The sequence below is a fragment of the Bombus vancouverensis genome, chromosome 9, assembly GCF_051014615.1.
Source record: "Bombus vancouverensis nearcticus chromosome 9, iyBomVanc1_principal, whole genome shotgun sequence".
In the NCBI taxonomy this organism is placed as follows: Eukaryota; Metazoa; Arthropoda; class Insecta; order Hymenoptera; family Apidae; genus Bombus; species Bombus vancouverensis.
Window position 1 is genome coordinate 12492480 of NC_134919.1, and position 20464 is coordinate 12512943.

Consider the following 20464-nt stretch of genomic DNA (forward strand, 5'->3'; position numbering starts at 1 on the left):
CCGTTATTAAAATATAAAATAGGAGTAAGAGACGATAAGAGACAACGGTTCTTTAAATAATTTCATAACGTTGCGCATGATCGATAGAAAATAAGAATAGAATTATACGATTACGATTTATCTAACCTTATCGACCGATACTCGTTTGAACTGACGCGATAAGGTATCTTTATATCTAATAAAACATTTACGATTTTTCAAATACATTTATCCAAGTAAAAATTGCCCATTTGGTTAAAACACGCGCAAAAGACTAGCCATCCTTAGGTCATTCTTGTCTGCCCTCCGATATTCCATCCCCTTTTCGACCTTTTTCGCATTGTTAAATTCTCTCGCTTCAGTCGACACCGACAGTCGGTTCGCTTCGTTAATACCTTTGATTTTCTCCCAATTAGTATAGCGAATTATTCATCGCCTTTGTTTGCCAGCTCCTCGGGAGAATAATAAGGTCGAAACGATCCGTACAGGAAATTATATATCGATGAAAATTAACATTCTTGTTTAAATGAATTTGGCCAACGATTTTCATCAATCACCTTATGAAAATTGATGGAACCATATAATCGCGTCTCACTATTCAATTAAAAAACAAAAGAGCAGAGAAGCTATGAATTTCCAGCCTCGATATATTGAGTTTCCGCAGCGAATTAAAATCGCCGCGAAGAGTTAAACGATTTAGGCAGTCAAATGGAGCGTGATCGGTCGTGGAATCGACGAGAGCTTAATTTACACTAGCGCTACGTGATCCGCATGCTTCGATTTGTTTTCGCCTCGATGGAGTTACAGGAATCAGTGAATTTTCGACGGGCAATATAGCAAGAGGTAGAGAGACGGACGAATGTCTTTTCGAGATCCAGCGAAATGAAAGGAAGTCCGATCGATCTGATCGCATTGCTATCCCTGCTCTTCCTCTCATTGAAAACTTGTAACGAGGCTTTTGTAATGCGAGGCATTCGAATGCAAATGCCCGACGGGCTTCTTCGCTACAGTTCGCTGAGAAACGACGTCGATTTAACGATTATCTTGGTCGAGAGGAATCTGCGGTTTCAACGCAGGTTCAAACGCCATCTCATTGCCCGGTGCAGATTTCAAATACGATTGATTTGTAATTTTTCCTTCATTCGCTGCGATAAAATATGAAAAGGACCGTTCGTTTACCGTGGCGTCGATGGGGTGATCATCCGATGTAGAAAACGAGTTTGATGGAATTAAACGAGAAAAGTTGATAGAAAAGTTGGAAATTCGTGAATTAGAAGCGTGTGTAGAAAAATGGGATTTATTTCTTTAAAACATGCGCATAAAAGATAACAGAAAAACGATTTAAAGAGGAACATTGAAAACGATTCGTGGGGAAATTACGTGGGCTTATTTCTATTCTATTTTACAAGTAGAAATCCGAAATCCTTGGTATAGATAACATTCTTGCGCTTCATTGTTAGGTCCATCGGTTACAAGAGTTGGACGGGACAAGTTTGCTTAAATACATTGCAGAATTCTATTCAACCTCACTCAGCATTCGAACGTTGTAACGCAGCGACGTGTAACGATACAAAGAAAATCGAAAAGAAAGAAGATAGTCACAGTAGTCTCATATACACGTTAACGCGGAACGGCGATTTCCTCTAGCACTCTCGTTTTTTTTCTTCGTAGTAGAACACGTATTTTATCTATCGAAATTATAAGTACACGAAGTACGCGATGGCCATTACGACGACCAGGCCACCCACCCACAGCATAGGCGATATTCCTTGATTCTGTTTGTCCTGGCCATCTTTCGAGTAACCCGACGGCCACGTCTGCTTAGGCGTGCTGCCACTTTTTTCTGCCTCGACCAATTCGCCGACCTTGTAAGTCTTCATTAAATCCAACGCATCTTTAGAGTGACCCACGTCGTCGAAGTCCTCGGAAGCGTCTTTGCCACCGTGATCCAATAGAACCTCCTCGCCACCTGGATGCTCGTTTAAAAACGTCGTCACATCGTACACATTGTCGTGTATGATTATCAGCGTCTTATCCTTGCAGTTGAGACTAGCAACTTCGCTCCTCGTATACTGTTTACTCATGCTTTCGATGGAAATCTTCAATTACAGCAAGAATTCTGAAATTACAGAATAGATTAGTTTAATTATTTGAAAGTTATAGCAGATACATACTGGATGGAATGGAATAACGCGATAGAAAAGATTAATGTTATTTTTTTTTGTTTGTTTGAGAAGAAAGAGAGACAGAGAGGGAGAAAGACAGCAGTCGACTATTTATGAGATTCCTTTCATGTTTCAAGCAGGAATTAATAGTTCATGCGATTAATCTTGTCGGTGAAAGAATTATCAGAAGAAACTGTATTACGTAGCACAGTGATGCAAAAGGTTCGGCATTCAGTGAATATAGTTGATAGATAATATGCGAAATGTAAATATGAATAATATTTATGAGAGGAGATTTAGCGAGTCGAAGTTTCAATAATTGTTTTGTTGTATCTAAAGATGGTTGCGCTCCAGATTCGGGTCATGTCCTATATATACTCCTGTATAGTACAAGCGATAAATATTTATGCATTTCGGTGAATAGCGAACAAAAGACGGTGCATGGATGAAACGTAAACGAATTCCTATTGTCATGCCAATCGAATAACGAATAATCTTCTTCATCGATTATATTTACACATCGTTTCAACGTATCACAAAATTTAGAAAAATTGCAATCGCTTTCGTAATAATACGAAAGTACGGTTACACAATAAAATTTAAGCAACACTCGTTTTAGGTTTCATATGGAAAGATTATAACAAAATTTGTGGTTAAAATATGTAGATTCATCATGTCATGTTTATTCGTCGGTTATTATCGAAAGTACAAATTTTGGAGGACGATGGAATAAATAATGCTTTGTCACGTTGAATAACAATTTGAACTTTTCAACCTGCGAGATCGTCGTATTTGGCCAGATATTACGCGTCTTATAACGAGGGCACCAGCGGATAATGTTAATTTCGCGTTGATAAAATGTTCGATCGATAGAGCTACGATATCTCATTTGTTTCGTTAGTCAGCAGAACGTTCTTTTTCGACAGATAATCAATAACGATTTTATCGAGGTCCTTTGTACCCTCATTCGCTTGATGTCCGTTATTTGTCGAGTTGATTGTTCTTGTACTCGCGACACGATAAACGTCTCGCGAAACGTTTCATTACGTAATGATCGACCGATGCTAGAGAGATAATGACAATTGTAATATCGATAACTGAGTTAGTTGCGAATATATTATATACGTCGCGTATTTCGTGTTTAGAAAACTTGTAGTATGCTTTTGATTACAACGCGATTCTAGTTCAAGGTAATAATCTCAAGATGATTAGAAAATGATTTATGCACCTGATGTCAAGTGGTAAAATTTCATTCAGTCATTTTCAGACAAATCTCATTCATCTCGTTTTGACTCGCGAGGAAAGAAGCGAAAATATTGTCGATAAATCTACGGTTAAATACGGTTGAAACAATTATTTACAAATTGAACTTCCTGAGGTGTCATAGTCTTGACCTAATTCAAAAGAGTTGTTTTGCATTTCAACTTCTTCGACAATATGATAAGGGATATTTACAATTATTGTCGTTTCAGGAGGGCCATTTTAAAGAATGCATAAATATGGAACAGAAATTTGCGAAAAAAACTATGAATTGCGGCGGCAAGAATTTTCCGGTGTTCTCGCGAATATAAAAAGATAGAAGAGTATATAAATATTTTCGAAGCAGTTGCGAAACAGATTCTAACTCGCACGAAGGCATATGATTTTCGGCGTCATCATCCATGATTGCGCGAAGGTCATCCAGATTACCCAATCGGCGCGAGCGACGATTCTCTGCTTTTTCTAGCGACACAGTATCGTATAAAACTTTCCACGAGCCCGCTGATGAAGAGATATCACTAATCACGACGACATTTTTACGAAGTGAATATCAATCTAACGGAGGCAACGAGACTCGAATATTCGAGCGGTGGCGTGATCGATCGAATGATTTAATCAGCCTTGATGCAATTACATGTCGAACTTCCTTATTTTTCGTTGAACGTGCCAGTAAGATGACTTCGTAGTCAGTCGCACTCAATGGAAGGTCCTAATAACTGTTACCTTGAAAACACAGCGAATTACGTCATTCTTTGTATTCACAAGAAACTATTTCGTTGTAAGCATACAGGAATAGTTATTTACAGCATTGATAAAACCAGGCTGTCGATCTAATTCTAAAGGCATTCGATCGTTCAGGATCTGCGTCATCGATTATTTTTTATTTATTCAAAATTACACGTAATTGCGAAGATTCGAACGGTAAAAACGACGAAAAATACGCAGCGCACTGTACGAAAGAGGCTTATCGGTTGTCGAAAGTACAGGTATTCGAAAGAAATAATTTAAATCGGTCGGTCGTCCAGGCAGATCAGTCACCGAGGAGGGACGCTCGATCGAAGCGCCTCTTTTCCACGTCGGCCATGTCTGTTCTGGCCGGAATCGAAGGTTCCATGCGACGCACGAACATCACACGTTATTCGTTCACTTGCTTCGCTGATGCCCGAGGTCGAAACTGCGTTCCTTGTTTATTAGAAGCGGAACACCTGACCACGTACCTTCTCGTTTACGTTTGTTCGCCTCTGAAACACGGCTTGTCGCTACTGCTTCTCGTGCCTCGACTGCTCCAAATCGTCGGATTCCTTGGTCGATTCTCTGCGACCCGTAGCGCGGCGTGACGTGCTTCTGTGTATTCTCTCTACTTCTCTGTGGTAGAAACGTGCGGAGGAAAGAACGCGGTCGAACGAAAAGGGAGGAACGATGGTCGAACGATCCGCTCTGACGAGTTTGCTTACGACGCTGCACCGGCACAAACACTGCCGCCAACCAGGTCAGCTCGTAGTAGCTTTATCCTTGCCCCCTCTAGATGCTGCCCCACCATGGGCCCCTTATCATCTTCGATTCCCACTCGTTCGCCATCTCCTCTCTTCTCTCGCTTTGTCATGCTGTACGGAGAGAAGTGGAAACCCAACGTCGGAGAAATTATTGCTCGCATGGGTCCATATTTCTTCTTGGCATCGTTATGTGTATAGGTCGATGGTTTGTTAGACGAACCTAAAATTGCCCTAATATTAAAGTTGTTCGTGTCCGTTGTACAAATTGACACGAAAGGAACGCAATCGTAAATGCTTTTTTCTTGGCGATGTTCAATGACAATAGCAGGCCTTCGAAGCTTATAGGAACGACGTTCTTGCAAATAAGTCGCAGTTGTTCGTAGAGATTTTTCTACCACTTTTAAGGCCTGAATAACATTATTTTTGTACCACGCTGTATTTATACGACTTAGTTAGAAACGCTAATGGAGGTCTCGTTAATCGGTCGTATCCTGTTCTGCAAATTTTGCTTTGCTCGGGTATTATGTACTTTGCTAATCGATAGACGTGTCAGGATCGATCCATCGTGCACGTCATTGGACGAAGCAAAAAGTTCGTTTTATAATTATAAGATGTGTCGTTACGTATTAATGAAAAGGTATCGCAAATATATATGCGTATTAAAAATGATATGTTAAAAGATGGAAACGTTATCTTCCTATTTGTATATCGATTTTACCGTTTCATTTCGTCGATAGTTATAGCAACTCTATCCGTCCTACGAATTTTAAGTATGGGAAGTATGCACACATCGTGACGTAATATTTGAGGATATTCGTAAAATAACTTAACGAGTGTACCGAACGCGCCATTAAATCCTCTATGAAAATTTCGCTAGTAAATACGGCGTTTCGAAAAAACAAAGGAGGATCCGAGAATCACGGCCGATTGCGAGATCGTAAGTTACGAGAGTTTACAAACGAAGCAACTGATAAAATTAGTATTCATAACGACAGCCGATTTAATAATCGTCTCGACCAATGTTAAGTCGTCTTTAAAACACGTGACGATATTGATGTCTCATTATTGTGTAAACTGCGGACATGTACTCTTTCCGCTTTGTACTCAATGAAAATATGAGTCGTTACATACTTTTTCCGTGTGAAAAAAAGATAATGATGTGACGTTATGCGGTGTTTTTATGAGAAGGCTACTTCGCAACGAAAGCAGAACGACCTTTTTATGATATTCGTGGTAAGTCTGCACGAGGCTAATAAACTCTTGAAAATGGAGTAAGAAAAGGGTAGGACAGGTTCCTGGTTTACTTTCCATTCATTGGTCGAGTAACATCTTCCGTTTTATTTTTCAAAACAGCAGCTACTGAACGTTGTTGATCGAATGTCATTTCGCGTATGTATGGCCGTGCTAATAGATTATATAATAACGCGTACGTTATACGCTCCACGTCATAAAAATAAAGCAGTAATAATAATAACATGAATCGATAATCGACCAGTTCCGTGGAGACATGCCTAAATTCGAACTCACCTTGTGTATTGATCGCATTATAACATGCAGACCGACTTTAGTCGCATGCAACTGCACTCAGCTGGAACTGCACTCAGCGCGATCTGTACGCGCTGACCATGTAATGCAACTGCATCCATTGTGATTATCGTGCGTCTATATTAATAAAACATCACGCATATACTTAAATTATTCTGAAAGCGTTTCGACTCTAGGCTTATCCTCGCTGCGCTGCGAGAATCGTTGCACGAATATCATACGAAACGTCCGATTCCGATAGTTTCCCGACGCGACGTTCGATCCGTTGGATTTTTATCGAAAAATTGCAATTTACGTTTAGGAGAAAAATGTATTATTCGAACGAACTGTACGGAGCCATATATCCGTGTAAAAGATTGATCCTGGTTGGGAAGGGATTGAAATCACGTTGCTCCAATTAATTAAACGAACGCATTGGACGTAGTGAATTCTGTAAATTCTCTATATAATTACGTTTGCAAACGAAATAGGAGCGGATGGTAACAAGAACCGCGTGGTAACTAGTAATTTTCCAAATATTCCGTCCGTTTGTTTCCACTTTAAAACTCGCTTGTTTAAGCGATAGTTTCCGTTCAATCTCTTTTGCAATTATGTGCTTGTTACGAGTATGCAACGAAGTTTAAAAAAATAGATTGCTTCTTCTTTTTTTACATGTGTGTATCGTATGTTTCATAAAGTTTTATAACATCGAAACTGGAATGTTGGAGAAACGCGCGAACGAAACGGATTCTCGGGCTAAAATGCCGGCTGCAGTCAGTTGAAAACTGCCAGTCACGATGACTAGGAGGCTCTCGTGCCCGACGTGGTTGCTCGATTGTTTGGCGAATCACGCTGCATCAACGAAATTTCTATGCCATGCAGGGATTATGTAGCTATCTCGAGATAATTTCTACGGTGAATATTGACTTCAACGTTGTGTCAATTTTCTACGCGTTTTGCAACTATGCTCCGCGCGTTTAACCGGTCGATATAATAGCGAGATATACAAACGACGCTGTTTACTGGGATGGTTCGCGTGAATGGTTATCGCGATACTAGTCTGCGGATGTGATATAAAAAAATAGCTTGTTTTATTGATCGCGTGTCTGGATACGGGAGTACATCTTGTTCGACTGAATTTCCGTGTCACGAATTTTAATTTAAACTCGCGGCCGACGTGCCAGAATATCGAGGAAAAGATTGAATCTAGCTTGGCCAGACGTTGGAGAACATAATTTCATTGGGCATGTATTTTTAAATATTGAAAAATAGACTGCGATCGGAATTAAATGAAAACGTCTCGACCTACCGCGTTTGAAAAACGAAACGACCAAGATACGACGCGCTTAGTTCGCGTTGTGTTTCGAAACTCGAACGAATTGATTCGAACCAGGTTCGGTAAGTTTCTTAACGGCTAGATAAGATATTTACAAGAAAAATTCACTTTCTCCTATCGTTTCCTTGATATGAATAAATACATTTATTCTATATTAATTATACATTATCGTGCCAGGTTTCTGTGTCATTGGGAAACAGAAGAGAAGAGAAAGAACGAACAGAAACCCCCACTCGTAAAAACGAATGATCGTTTTATTCGTCGAGTTCGCGCATTTATGCTGACTTTATTTCCTTTACGAGTACCAGAAGTAATAAAATATAGATGCATAGACGACAACAGCAACTGCGATCATCACCGGTAGCCACGGTGACCGTTCGTGCTTCGGTGGCTCGTATTCCCAGGTGTCGTCGTCTATTGTGTCTTGCGCGCCTGGCGAACAGAGATTAATTTATAGCTATATAAAATCACATGCTTTTTACATTTTTCAAATTTCTTTAAATGTTTTTAACTTTTTAATTCGACCGTGTAGAATAACGAGATAGATACATAATTTGCGATTGAAATTACGATGCGGAAATACGAGGTTCGTACATTAGTCGCAGTTCTATTGCTTATCAGTTTTCCAATATTATATATGTCTTGTAGATAGTGGATAACGCATTGCTGGAAGGATGACCGGTATAGAAAATTTGACTGGTTATTTCACTCAACACAACCATGAAGATAAGCACGCGTATTAACCGAATGTGTCACGTATACAAACAGAACAACGGAGCAACGCGTAACAATGCTGTCAGGATTAGTCATTTTTTCCAGCAACAGTTTCATACGTAAGAAATACTGCACGAATGAGTAAAAAGAACATTCTTTTTTTTACCTTCCATGACCTTTTTCTTTGTTGTTCTTTATATGACATAAAAATTGAAAGTATTATGACAAATAGATAACGTACCCCCGGAAGATGTGCCTGGGGAAGATGTCGCGTCTCCGGAAAGGCTACCGACCACCGTTCCAATTTTATAGTTCTCGCGAAGTTGTATAGCTTCGGTGGTGTGTCCAATGTCGTCGAAACATATCGTCGCGTCTTGTCCACCTAAATTCAACAAGACTTCCTCCCCGCCTGGATGCTCGCTTAAAAATTTTGTAATATCGTACACGCCGTCTTGATACACGATCCATAGATCCTTAGCCGTGTTGTGTTTCGCTACCTCTTGCGCCGAGTAGACCTTTGACATTTTTCTGTTTAATTTTACTCACCGGAAATTCTTGATATCTGAAGAATAAAAAACAAATCGAAGGTATTATTTTATTTTTTTTTTTAAATCCTATCTACATAAAGATAAAGATCAGGCAAAAGTAAAAATAATGTTGACATTGATGTTTTGCCTATCTGTTTACGATACGTAGACTTATTTTACCGATATCCTTGACGGAATTTGTAAACTTTGATCGGGTAGTCGAGTCGAGATTTCACGAGTGTCAGCCTTACGAAATCTATCGTCTTCTCGATCTTTGTAAAATCGTATTGCGGTACCGTTGGTGTCTGAACCGGAAGGCTGCAGTTCCAGTATCAAACTATGTGTCTTCGGTAACGGCTAAAGTTCGTACCTCGTATTGATTCCCGAGTCATTGGAGATTTCACATTGTTTTCTTTTCTTATTTTCCGTTTAAAAGATGTCTTGCACGAAGTAATCCTTCCGCTGGGAGCAAAAGAAATGGCACTGCGCGAGACATCAATCGTCTACGACTAAAGTCAATGGCCACGCGAACATTCCTCTTTTTTCTTCGAGAAAGCCGGTTTCTCGGTCATCTTTCACGTGCACGTTCGTATTTGACGCGACTTCCTATTCTCGTGTTTCATGATATTCACGGTACCCTATAGCGGATACATTTTTTGGAGAAAGACGAATATTTCGCGCGACATTCGAAGATCGTCCGATTACGCTCGTTTAAACATTCATGAGCTTAGTCGTCAATATTTTGTTTTTTACTTTGGTTGTGTGAAAGGATCCGGTAACGCCGTGTCATCGTGACTATCTAGTCGATCTAGGTCTCAAGTGTTTCCAAAGTCTTACAAAGTAGAAAATTTATATGCTATCTGAACGATTGCCGCGAAAACCTTCGACGAAAAAAAAAAAAAGACAAAAAAGCGAAAGTATCAGAACTTAAATACTACTTTGCATTCAGAATAATCGAGGCTTACCTGCATAAAATTTGTCGACCGACGTTATTAACGAGTTCCTCGAGCTCCGCCGATGATAATATTTTCGAAACAGTCGTCGTCGTAGCTAGAAACCAACTGAATTGGCACAATCTTTTTTCCTTACGGTGTCGAAGTTCGAGACTCTATGAACGCATAATGATCCGATGAAAATTCATGCGTCATTTGCGCAGTCATTTACACAGAATAGAACTGCGTTATCGATCGATAAATTCTTCATGTGACTATCGAAATCATGTCCGTTTCGTTTTAATACCGATGCCCACGGGCGTCGGTTTATTTCTCCGGGGAGTCGTGAAATAGTAAATATAAATTTGCACCATAGAGAGAACCGTGCAACAAAAGCAAATCGCTCCAAGAGCACAATAGACTCTGTCGGTCGCTCTCTATATTACGATTTTCCGAGTAATGGAATGTTTTCGCTCATACGGTGCTATATGTTTCTTGCATTGCAGTATCCGGCCATTTAATTAGTGTAATCCTTTGTTAATTTGTCTCTGTCGTTAGACAGAAAGGAGCATAAATCGTGCCTGTATATCCAAATCAGTGTCCTTACACCGTTATCGATTTTTTCGTTATTTTTGTTATACGCCTCATTTGCACATGCAAATTTTGCACGTTTTAGTCTACGAGTTACCTTGGCTTGAATTCCCAGAATCTAGATTCTACCAACGCTCGATTTTGTTCATCGTTGATATTTCTGACAGCAGAACGTCGAGCTCGTACGATTTCTGTTCGTCGATCGATCGTTCGATCGTGAAATTATCTGCGTTTATTCTTTCAATAAAGCTCGTCAAGTTATTCGAATCTGTCGAATTGCGGAAGCATCGTGGTATGCCGTCACACGGTGAGAATCAACGTGTAAAGTTTAAAGTGCAAGCGTTAGTTGGCAAACCGGAAGTATTTAATATTTCGATAGAAACAAGGTGGAATCGAGAGGCAAAGGGTCGAGAGTGTTCAGACAGATTCTGTCTCCGGTAAAAGCGATCCGGTTCTACGTGACCGGATGTCTGCGTTCGGAAACGGATGGATGGATGCAAGGGAAGCGGACGACGCCATTCGCTTTGATCTGTGTAATTAAACGGTGCAATTTCCACACAATGTCGAATATCCATTGCCGGGAACGTGTCTGCTGATTGGATTGCCTCGCGCCGATCTTTTCGTCCTCGCGGGAATGCCGAGCAATTTTCAAGGAGGAACAGCAAATTTTGGCAATTGTAATTAGTAAATATATTCGAGATCGAACGACTGGAAAGTGTCAAGCTTTCCACTTCGTTAGATTCGAGTGGAGAGGGCAGACGTTGAAGACCATCAAGGTAGATGAGCACGAACGACAGGGGTGCAATTATCTTTACATCTGCCAGTTCGTTCCTAATCACCGGTTCTCCTTTCATTACGATCCTCCCTGATTATCACGGCGAATAATCGCGTTAATTTCATCAAAGCTGTCTCACGCGATTCGACTTTGTTTCAAACCCATTGCAAACGATATCCGCGTTGTATTCCCGAGCGGATCAAGCAAAGAAAACGCAAAGAGACGAAACCTTCTGCGAATGTTGTACTCTGACAAACTGAGGTTTGTCACGATTCGTGTGATCAGAAGTCGATCGCTAATTTTAATTACCGCTGTGTTGCACGATATTTCTTTATTTCTTTCTTGCAACACCTCCCCCATTTTCCTAAGAGAAATCAGAGATCTTGGCACGATAATTACGTTAAAGCGTTTCTAGTAGAGAGAGAGAGAGAGAGAGAGAAAAAATGAAAACGCCTCTGTTGGAGAAAAAGGAGAGGGATAGATTAAAGGTGACCAAATGGCTACGTTTACCGCTTTTAACCCGATCCTGTCTCTGAAAGTACAATCTCGAGAAACAAGGGGTCGACTGTTAACCAACTCGAAGCACGCGATCCGACCATTGGCGCCTCAGAATCGCACGACGTGACGTCGAGTTATCGAGCGAAGAAACGCGACAATCGTGATCGGTCGCGATTAAAGTTTCACTTTCTTTGCCCGTTGCTCCCCCGCAAAACTCTACGATTTTCTTCTTTGTTCCAAAGAAGCGATTTTATTATCGTTATTGTTTGTTATAATCTTTACCTTTCAGCTTACATCACATTTACTTTACATACATTGCAAACTCTTTTCTTCCTAATCACTGTATGCATTCAAACGAGTCATTTTGCAAACGAACTCGCATCGTTAAAACGCATATGTACATTATATATCTACCTTTTTCTAACCGTATGCATTTTCTGTATTACAGAAGACCGGAGCAAGGATCAAGATCTATTCGCACTGCTGTCCTCACAGTACCGACCGGCTGATCAGCATTTGTGGCAAACCGAATACCTGCATCGAGTGTATTCGCGAGCTAATCGCCACCATTAAAACCGTAAGTATCGTCGCTTATTTCGTTGCTGATCGATTAGCAAGAAGCAAAATTAGAAACGCGAAACAATTCTTCTCGCTTTCGTTACGATCCTTCTTCAATTCTTCTGCAAACCCAAGAACCTTGAAACCCTTCACACGTCGAATCGAACAACTACCACAACGTCCATCGATAGAAGCGATCCTTTTAACATTTTATTCGATTATTTCAGTCTCCGCTGAAAGGCGTGAACAATCCTTACGATCCGCACAACTTCGACGACTACTATGCGGACGACTACGGTGGTTATGGAACGGGTGATGGTGGCCAAGGGAAAGGAGGCGGCTTCGGCGGTCCTGGAGGCCGCGGCGGCGGCGGTGGCGGCGGCGGTGGCGGTGGCGGTGGGATGCCACCGCGTCGCGACAGCCGTGCTGGTGGGCCAGGCGACATGAATCGCGGCTTTCCGCCACCACCAAGAGGTGGACCACGCGGTGGTGGCAGCGGAGGCGGTGGAATGTCCGGCGGGCCACCGGATCGTGGCTACGGAGGTAATTCTCGCGGAGGAGGCGGTGGAGGTGGCGGATACGAAGGTGGGCGAGGTGGCTACGGAGGCAATAGGGGTGGCCCGCCGCCATACGCTAGTGGAAATTACAATGGTAAGAGAAGTTGCATCGTAGGATGAACTCTAAATGTTGCGAATTGTCTTTCTAGAGAGTTTGATAAAGAGGGAAGTTTGTACTTTGCGATTTGACTGCACCGCACGTTGCCGAGGGTCACCGGTGGCCGACGTTCCTGATGGTTATCGCTAATCGGCATTATTACGATAAGCGAAGTGTCGTAACGCGCAATATCGATACCTTTCAATCTATTTCTGCGCCCCAAGGACGAAACATAAAACTCGCGTGACGATCAGCGCATTAAGTTGCATTTGGCCGACATTGTTGTACGGAATGGCCTGAAATTGCGTTACAAATGGCCACTGGTAAAGAACCGTTCGTAATTTTCACCGCGGTTAAATTTAATCCGCTCGTGAATCTTCGGCTAGAAGTTTGGAACAAATGGGGTGAATGGCGGAGTGTCAAGCGGCACCGTTTGCTCCGGCTTAGAGGATATCTATCATCGTACGATCGTTGTGTTTCACACAGGTGATGGATGGGGTATGCAAGGAGGCGCGCCAAACGGTTTGGGTGGCGGCGCTAACTCGGGAATGAGCGGCCCACCCATGGGTGGCAACAATCAAGGAAATCAGGGCAACATGGGTGGAAACAAGACCACCACTCAAGTCACCATTCCTAAGGACGTAAGTAGAATTAAAAAGAATAGAATTGCACATTGATGGCCCGTTAAATTGATGGATGACGGGTAATTCTCAATATTCTTTCTGTTAATAGCTCGCTGGGGCCATTATCGGCAAGGGAGGCGCCAGAATTCGAAAAGTCAGATCGGATAGCGGCGCTGGAATTACTATAGACGAACCGTTATCTGGCAGTAACGATCGCATTATCACTATAACCGGATTACCCAGTCAGATACAAATGGCTCAGTACCTGCTTCAGCAGAGGTAATTATCTTTATTGTCTTCTTTTTTTATTTTAAACCTATACCTTTGCTCTATTTGCGTACATCTATTATGTAACTCTTCAAGCATCTTAACATGTATCTTGACGTCGATTAACAATTAATTAACATTTCCTGTACGTTGCGTGGTGCATTATAGTGCGTCTATGATTCAGCATAATCGAACCATTGTTTGTAACGAGTTTCCATTAATTCTACGTATTTGTTTCTTGGCGAAGTATGTAATAATCCGCTTGTAAAGTAACTTTCGAACGAATCTGCGGCGCAAAAACGCGCGCGTTCCAAGCCTTCGCAAAATGGGTAGGGAGCTTCTGTATAAACACGCCTCTATCTCGCCGCAATGGATAGCTTATAATGCGCAAACACGCGTTCCATATCTATCATGAGTATCGATTTTGCCACTTTTCCACAGTGAAACGCGATTCTCTTTTGCTAACCCCTTAACGCGTCACTTCGCTCCAAATAAAAAGTACTGTCAAAGATTGTAAATCTTGCGTCGGAGTGGAAAAAAAATATATAAATAACGTTTATATTTCTTTAATATAAAAAAAATTGGAAAAGCTCGTTAAGGGGTACGAAGAAAATTTGCTCGGTCATGTTCATAAATCGCGATCGAAACTCCTGCCAGATATTGCGCAACTACACGCAAAGTGGTTTCGAAACGATAACAAGCCTCTTCACGTGTTCACGTTGCGACTACGCATTAACATACTTGGCTTATCACCGCGAAGCGATCGTGCGTCCAGGAGCCACTTTCCGACGAGCAAACGCCACCGAAACGGAAGAAACTAAATTCGCTTCTAATCGCATCGTATCACTTCGTCCCGCACGAGGAACTAACCAAACGTCCCGACTAACCAAAACGAGGAGAAAACGTGAGAAAACTGAGCAAAACTGGGAAAAAGTAATCGTCGCGTAGGTGAAGGAAATCGAAGGTGGACAGTGACACGGAGAATTGGAGAACACGTCTGCCTACTGCTACTACTACCACTTAAAGCTCAACGAGTTAAAGAAAGGGGAAATCGAGCGCTGTTGCATGGAAGACTAGTGATTTTGTTGTTCTACTTTCGATATAACAAAGAATCACTAATCATCCTACAAAGGCGCTCGCGATCGTCGGCTTCTCTTCCCGAGAATCTCCTGCTTTTCTGGAACTAACATCAAATCCCGCTGCGGCCTCCGTCGTGCGCGCCGACGAATTCTCGCGTTACCGTAATCTAATCGTAACATTTTTTCCTAAGCTTGTCACGTGTAGATATTACAAAAAGTGTGTTTCATCTTTAAATAAACTTAACGACGAAATATCGAATCTAACTATGACGAAAATAAGATGAGCGAGGTTGAATGTATCGTTTGATGAATGGCAAATAAAAATAAATGTGTTTGATCGTCCTTTTTTCTTTCGGTACGAAAAGTGAAAGATACTGTGGAATAGATAATAAGGAGAGATAACCCGAAAACTTTACGGTCATTCAGTAACTAAAATAAGGAGAATGATACATATATGTGCATATCATCGACTAACCATTTTAAATTAGCTACATCGTATGTATGAGAAACATTAATTCAATCGAACGTACGAATATTAGCTACCTGTTTCTAACGAGATGTTTCTGGTGATCTTTTGTTTCAGCGTGCACGAGAATGCAGACCATTATTAGAACATGGTGTAAAAGGAAGCATTCGGGGGGAGCCAAAGATGCGTTTATAATTTTTTTAGGGATACTTCTTCGCGTGAAAAGTGAAGATTATAATTACAGAACGAGAACTCTTGAAGCCTTTTTTCATCGAAAGAAAAAAAAAAAAAGAAACAAAATAATATCACATATTATTGGCGTTTCTCCTTGTGCATTTGTGAGGAAAGAAAGAGCGAGAACCCAGAAAGAAGAGAAAAGAGAAAATAAAATCAGAAAAAAAAAGAAAAGGAGAAAATAAAATCAGAAAAAAATGTTCTCAATAAATACTAATCGATCAAAGCAAAATGCAAGGAGAGACAGTCTATTTTGTGGACTTTTCCATTTGATTATACGGATTTACGAGTGAGAAACGCTCATATGCCTACTTTCACGAGTTTAGAATCTTGGAATTGGCGTTTGAGGAACAGCCTCCTCGTGCAAAAAAGGCCAAAGAACAGCACTGTTTCAACGCCTGAGATCATTCTCGATCTTACGCATTTTTTCTCTCTCTTTTTTTTTTAGTTATTTTTTTCCAATCATTTTATATCGTGTGTTTTTTTTCCACGACTCTGGACAAGCTTTGATACGATCATTTTTTCTTCTTTTATTTCCCCACTCGTTTTATTTTCTTTTTTATTTTAATACCCGCAGAAGTCACTATCGAAGCGCACATGTTCTCCGGACCCTTTGTTCTTCGCTGTTTTACTACAGAAACCTCGTATAAACTTCGAGAAACCTCGAAAGAAATTTTTCTTGCTTCTTTCTGATTTTTCTTTGAAAAAAATATCACGAATTTTGCAAGACGAATCGTGGTTTCTGACAGCGAAAGATCAAAGATTTTACAAGTTAAAATTCAAATCGTACATTCAGAAAATGTATCGGTAAGATCGAAGGAAGGGAGAGGTTGCCGAGCGAATTAAATGGAAAAAAAGAAAAAGGACAACGGTGAGAGAACCGAAGTCGATAATACACGGATACTTTTTGTATATAAATACATCATAAAAAGAAAAAAAGAGAAATTAAAAATAAGAGAAAAGAAGTCGTTAACGATAACATGTCCCTTTCCTCAATCGTCACACGGCCATCTGTCTACTGCTGCATTACGATTATACTTAATTATTATTAACTATCGTAAGATCGTAAAATCGTAAGATTAAGCAGAGTAATTTTGCATCAATTTCACAGATCGAGCGCGTAACGAATGTTCGTGATCTTTTCCCTGCGGTATAACTGTTAAGCGTGTAAGAATTCTAATAATAGAGAGTGATAAGCTAAACTATTAGAGATGCAACTCCATTGGGAAATATCGCTATATAATACGAGATGTTGAATCAAAAGAAAACTTGCAACGAAGTCCGACGATGCTGCGTCTTAGAAAGTAATAGATAACGCGTTTAAACGGAAACAAGAGGCAACTTGGAGAACGTTAAACTATAAGAATGACGAATACATTATAATATGTATATTATATCACATATACGTCACTCTTGGCGACGTATAAGATCGCTTTATATCCTACGATCGTCGGTGAAAAGACGAAGAGCAAACGGAGCGAGGAAGAAGTTTTATTACGTGTATGTGGATCCAATGTTTAAATGAAAAGGTTTGATAGACATCGAATGTCAGGTTCGTACTTCCAAAAGGGAACACCATGATGATCTCTCCGTATAGCGCGTCCGATGCACAGTCTTGCAGAAAACAAAGTAACGAAATTTCCTTGTAAATTACCACGAACTCCAATGTCAACCCTTTTTACACTTCGTCGAACCCTACGATTTCATCTTGTTTCCTCTGAGACTTTTATACGTTGTATCAGCGACCGGACACACGGATGTTCTCTTTTAGGGGTTGCAACTTGAACAAGCATGCGAATTTTAAAGACAGATTTATTGCAAATGAAAAGGAAGTGATAGAAAAAAAAAAAAAAAAAAGAGAAGAACAGGAAGTCGAAAAGCCGCCCTCAAGTTGGAACTAACTCGTCCTCTTTCCCTTCCTCGAAGAGACACTCTCAGCACCTTTACCCTCTCTCTCCTTCATTCCCTGATAGTATACTTAGCCACGTGACGAAAGTGAAATAGAAGAAAGAAAACGGAATCACGACCCCGAGAAAGGGTTTCGATGACGCTACGAAGGGCATTTTTTTTAACGCATCTCGATCAAACGACCGACCCCGGTCGCCACGGAGCCGCCCTTTTCTCTTACGACTAAGAAGAAATACCGATACCCCCACACCCCCTTTCTGACGGTTCACTCCCACAACGTCGTGTTTATCCGAAAGATCAAAAAGAAAATAAGAAAGAAAACCTCTTACGTCCGCGTGATCTCGAACAGAGAAGCGCGTGCATTTTCGTTCGACTCACGATTGTACCGTCTTTTTCATGGTTGTCGGGGAAAATGAGAAATGTTCTAGTTACAGGCTTCTCTTCCGTTTGCCAACAGCGAATTTGTTGCCGTTGATTCCGATTTATATTCAATCCATTTTTCTCTCGTATCGCCAAGCTATCGATATTTACCGCTTTAGGGGTTGAATTGCGGTTTTCGTGGAATCTCAAGGAAGCATTTCGTGCATTTTGCTTTGAAACATTCGGAGTTTCTGCCACATGACGTGGCAGTTTCCATTCTTATCGTTAACATGTTTCGAACTTCGACGAGCGAGTCGACGGCAGTTTTTGGAAGGGAAGCAGGATATTTTTTCATTGCCCCGAGACCCACTTACGTAATAAGGATTACACGAGAAACAGGCAACAAAACAGAGAGACATACATAAAAATACATATACACACACGAAATGCATGAGAGGGAGAGAAATCGGTGTGTTTTAGCGTGCGTGCCTGTGTGTGCGAATGCCGAGGGAAGACACGATGGAAGAAAGTTTGTAATTGTGATCATTGAAGGCTTGAACAAAGTTGAGACAGAGAGAGAGAGAGAGAGAGTGATGCGTGTACACAATTAAGATGAAAATATGAAAAAGTGAGAAAGATTCGCTCGTATCACGATGTGTGTATTATATAAGATATACAGTTTACAATTATTTGTAATGGATACTTTTTATTTGTCAAATAAAAGTTAGTACAAATGAAAGTAAAATAGGAATGACTTTTTGCATCTCTGTTTCATACTGTTACTTCTTTCCTGGCTGAGAACTATGAACATTTCATTGATCCTTCCGTGAAAGCTGTTTTAAGTTTCACTAAATGGAAGATTTCGAAGACGGTGAATTTTTAAATCGACGAGATTTTCAGACGAAGAGGACGCTATTTTTAATCGTGTTGCCTCTGTGGCTATTATTTCGTTAATTAAATAACATTTCTACGAACAAGTCTCTACGTGCACAGCAGAGTAAAGAAACCTTCCATCGATATCACAGACGATAGTGTATTTTAACCGGCGTGTATTGAAGAGAAAATAGCGCAGGATCAGTGAATAAAGTATTCATACGATCATTACCATTACAATGGAATCGATACGCCGCTATTCTTCTTTATTCCATACAGTTTTACTTGTAACTCGTTAAACGAACCATACTTCGCTACAACACACGTATCGATTTAACGATAATTTTTGACTCGACGAAACACCCGGGCCAATCTGTTCGCATCGTTCGGAGAAAATAATAATAAAATGTTTTATCACATTCACATATATGTATTCTTCGTACATGAAGATTACCCGATTCTCTGCTAGACTTCTTTACCACGATTGAGCATGAAAAGACACGAGGGAAAATTGTGCGGCAGGTATCAACGTCAACGTCGAGCATTCCATGTCGACGTCAATTGAAACGTTTCCCTCATTTCGAGGCTACGCTTTTATTCGAGACTACAATAAAACACTCAAACGCTTGTATCACGATCAAACAAACAAAACGAATACCGCTATTTAAGTTGACGGGAATCTTTTGCATTTCTTTCTTGTATTATCCTTTAATTTCATCTCGCTATTGCTTGCTCCGAGTTTCCTCGTTTAAAGACAAAACATTTTCCTATTCTTTCTACGATACTCTGTTGTACCTTCTGCAAGTATCGAATTAGAAAATTGTTTCAAGTTGACGATAGTTTTACCGAAGAAATTTATCCGACAGTTAGGATCGCGGCAAAATTTGTCGATCAAATCCTGACGAAATTGTTCTATAAAGCACGGACCAAGAAGAAATCCATCGATAAAAGAATCATAGGCGTTCGAGTGTTCCACGTGGCATCGATCGCATTTCCTGGAACACTTGGTTCTCCTCAACAATTCTGATCGTGTTCATGCTGATGGAAACTGTCACGGTAAAGGGACGTTGGCGTGCGATGCATCATCGTCACGTAGGAGCTTCCTGAGGCCGGTGTGGCCGTCGGATTCGGTGTCGGCGTCAACAACGGCGTACCCTGAAGACTAATGACCAATGGAAGCGCGGTCGGGGTGCACAGGCTCATCGCGTTGCGTCCACCTTCCGTCACCGAACGATATCTCGCCGGCCTTGCTGACCTAGAAAACGTTTCTCCCTGCAGGTACATGCATTAAACGAGAGTAATAAGGTCGTGGAACGCTAGCGAAGTGTCCCTCGAGCCTTTTCTCCCTACAATCGGAACGGTTGAACGTGCTATGGGATTTAATGGCTCGATGTCTCGTTCCCATATTCCTCGTTTCTGCGTTCTTTGTCGTTATTTCCGCGTAGATTTGTTTGCTTCTCGTAGAAGAAGTTTTCCGAAGAAACAAAGACGGCTCTTTTTTTCTATTTCTTCTTTTCTCTTTTCTTTTTGCACCTGACGTAGAAGTAGCTTCGAGAAGACCGACACGGAGAGACAGCGGAAGAAATCAAGTTTCAAGAGACGAAGCAAAGTTTTCGGGTGTCGAGTATAGAAAATTTATTCGGTAATG

At 40.9% G+C, this 20464-nt stretch overlaps 4 protein-coding genes across 14 annotated transcripts in view; 1 reads left to right on the forward strand and 3 right to left on the reverse strand.

Annotated features, from left to right (window-relative positions):
• The window catches only part of HnRNP-K (Heterogeneous nuclear ribonucleoprotein K), a 93745-nt gene extending 75057 nt beyond the window's left edge, over positions 1 to 18688 (forward strand). For 9 of the 10 annotated variants that reach the window (XM_033346472.2, XM_076621219.1, XM_076621217.1 and 6 more), the window contains 5 exons: positions 12243 to 12371; positions 12580 to 13003; positions 13493 to 13647; positions 13739 to 13908; positions 15559 to 18688. In XM_033346472.2, coding sequence (XP_033202363.1) covers positions 12243 to 12371; positions 12580 to 13003; positions 13493 to 13647; positions 13739 to 13908; positions 15559 to 15586 — 906 coding nt within the window. In that variant the 3' untranslated portion in view covers positions 15587 to 18688. Of the gene's footprint in view, positions 1 to 12242; positions 12372 to 12579; positions 13004 to 13492; positions 13648 to 13738; positions 13913 to 15558 lie in introns of those variants that run through there. The other variant, XM_076621218.1, reaches the window with a different exon arrangement.
• LOC117163786 (cytochrome b5) lies at positions 1261 to 4896 on the reverse strand. The gene is made up of 2 exons (XM_033346486.2): positions 4622 to 4896; positions 1261 to 2098 (listed from the first exon to the last, which is right to left on the reverse strand). Exon 2 carries the CDS (start codon positions 2061 to 2063, stop codon positions 1677 to 1679), a length of 387 nt encoding a protein of 128 aa, XP_033202377.1. The 5' UTR covers positions 2064 to 2098; positions 4622 to 4896; the 3' UTR covers positions 1261 to 1676.
• LOC117163783 (cytochrome b5) lies at positions 7878 to 10122 on the reverse strand. The gene is made up of 3 exons (XM_076621227.1): positions 9964 to 10122; positions 8713 to 9033; positions 7878 to 8189 (listed from the first exon to the last, which is right to left on the reverse strand). Exons 2-3 carry the CDS (start codon positions 8993 to 8995, stop codon positions 8053 to 8055), a joined length of 420 nt encoding a protein of 139 aa, XP_076477342.1. The 5' UTR covers positions 8996 to 9033; positions 9964 to 10122; the 3' UTR covers positions 7878 to 8052.
• The window catches only part of 5-HT2A (5-hydroxytryptamine receptor 2A), a 37838-nt gene continuing 34607 nt past the window's right edge, over positions 17234 to 20464 (reverse strand). For both annotated transcript variants that reach the window (XM_033346451.2, XM_076621213.1), the window contains exon 8: positions 17234 to 20071. In XM_033346451.2, the coding sequence (XP_033202342.1) occupies positions 19831 to 20071 (241 nt within the window). In that variant the 3' untranslated portion in view covers positions 17234 to 19830. The remainder of the gene's footprint in view (positions 20072 to 20464) is intronic.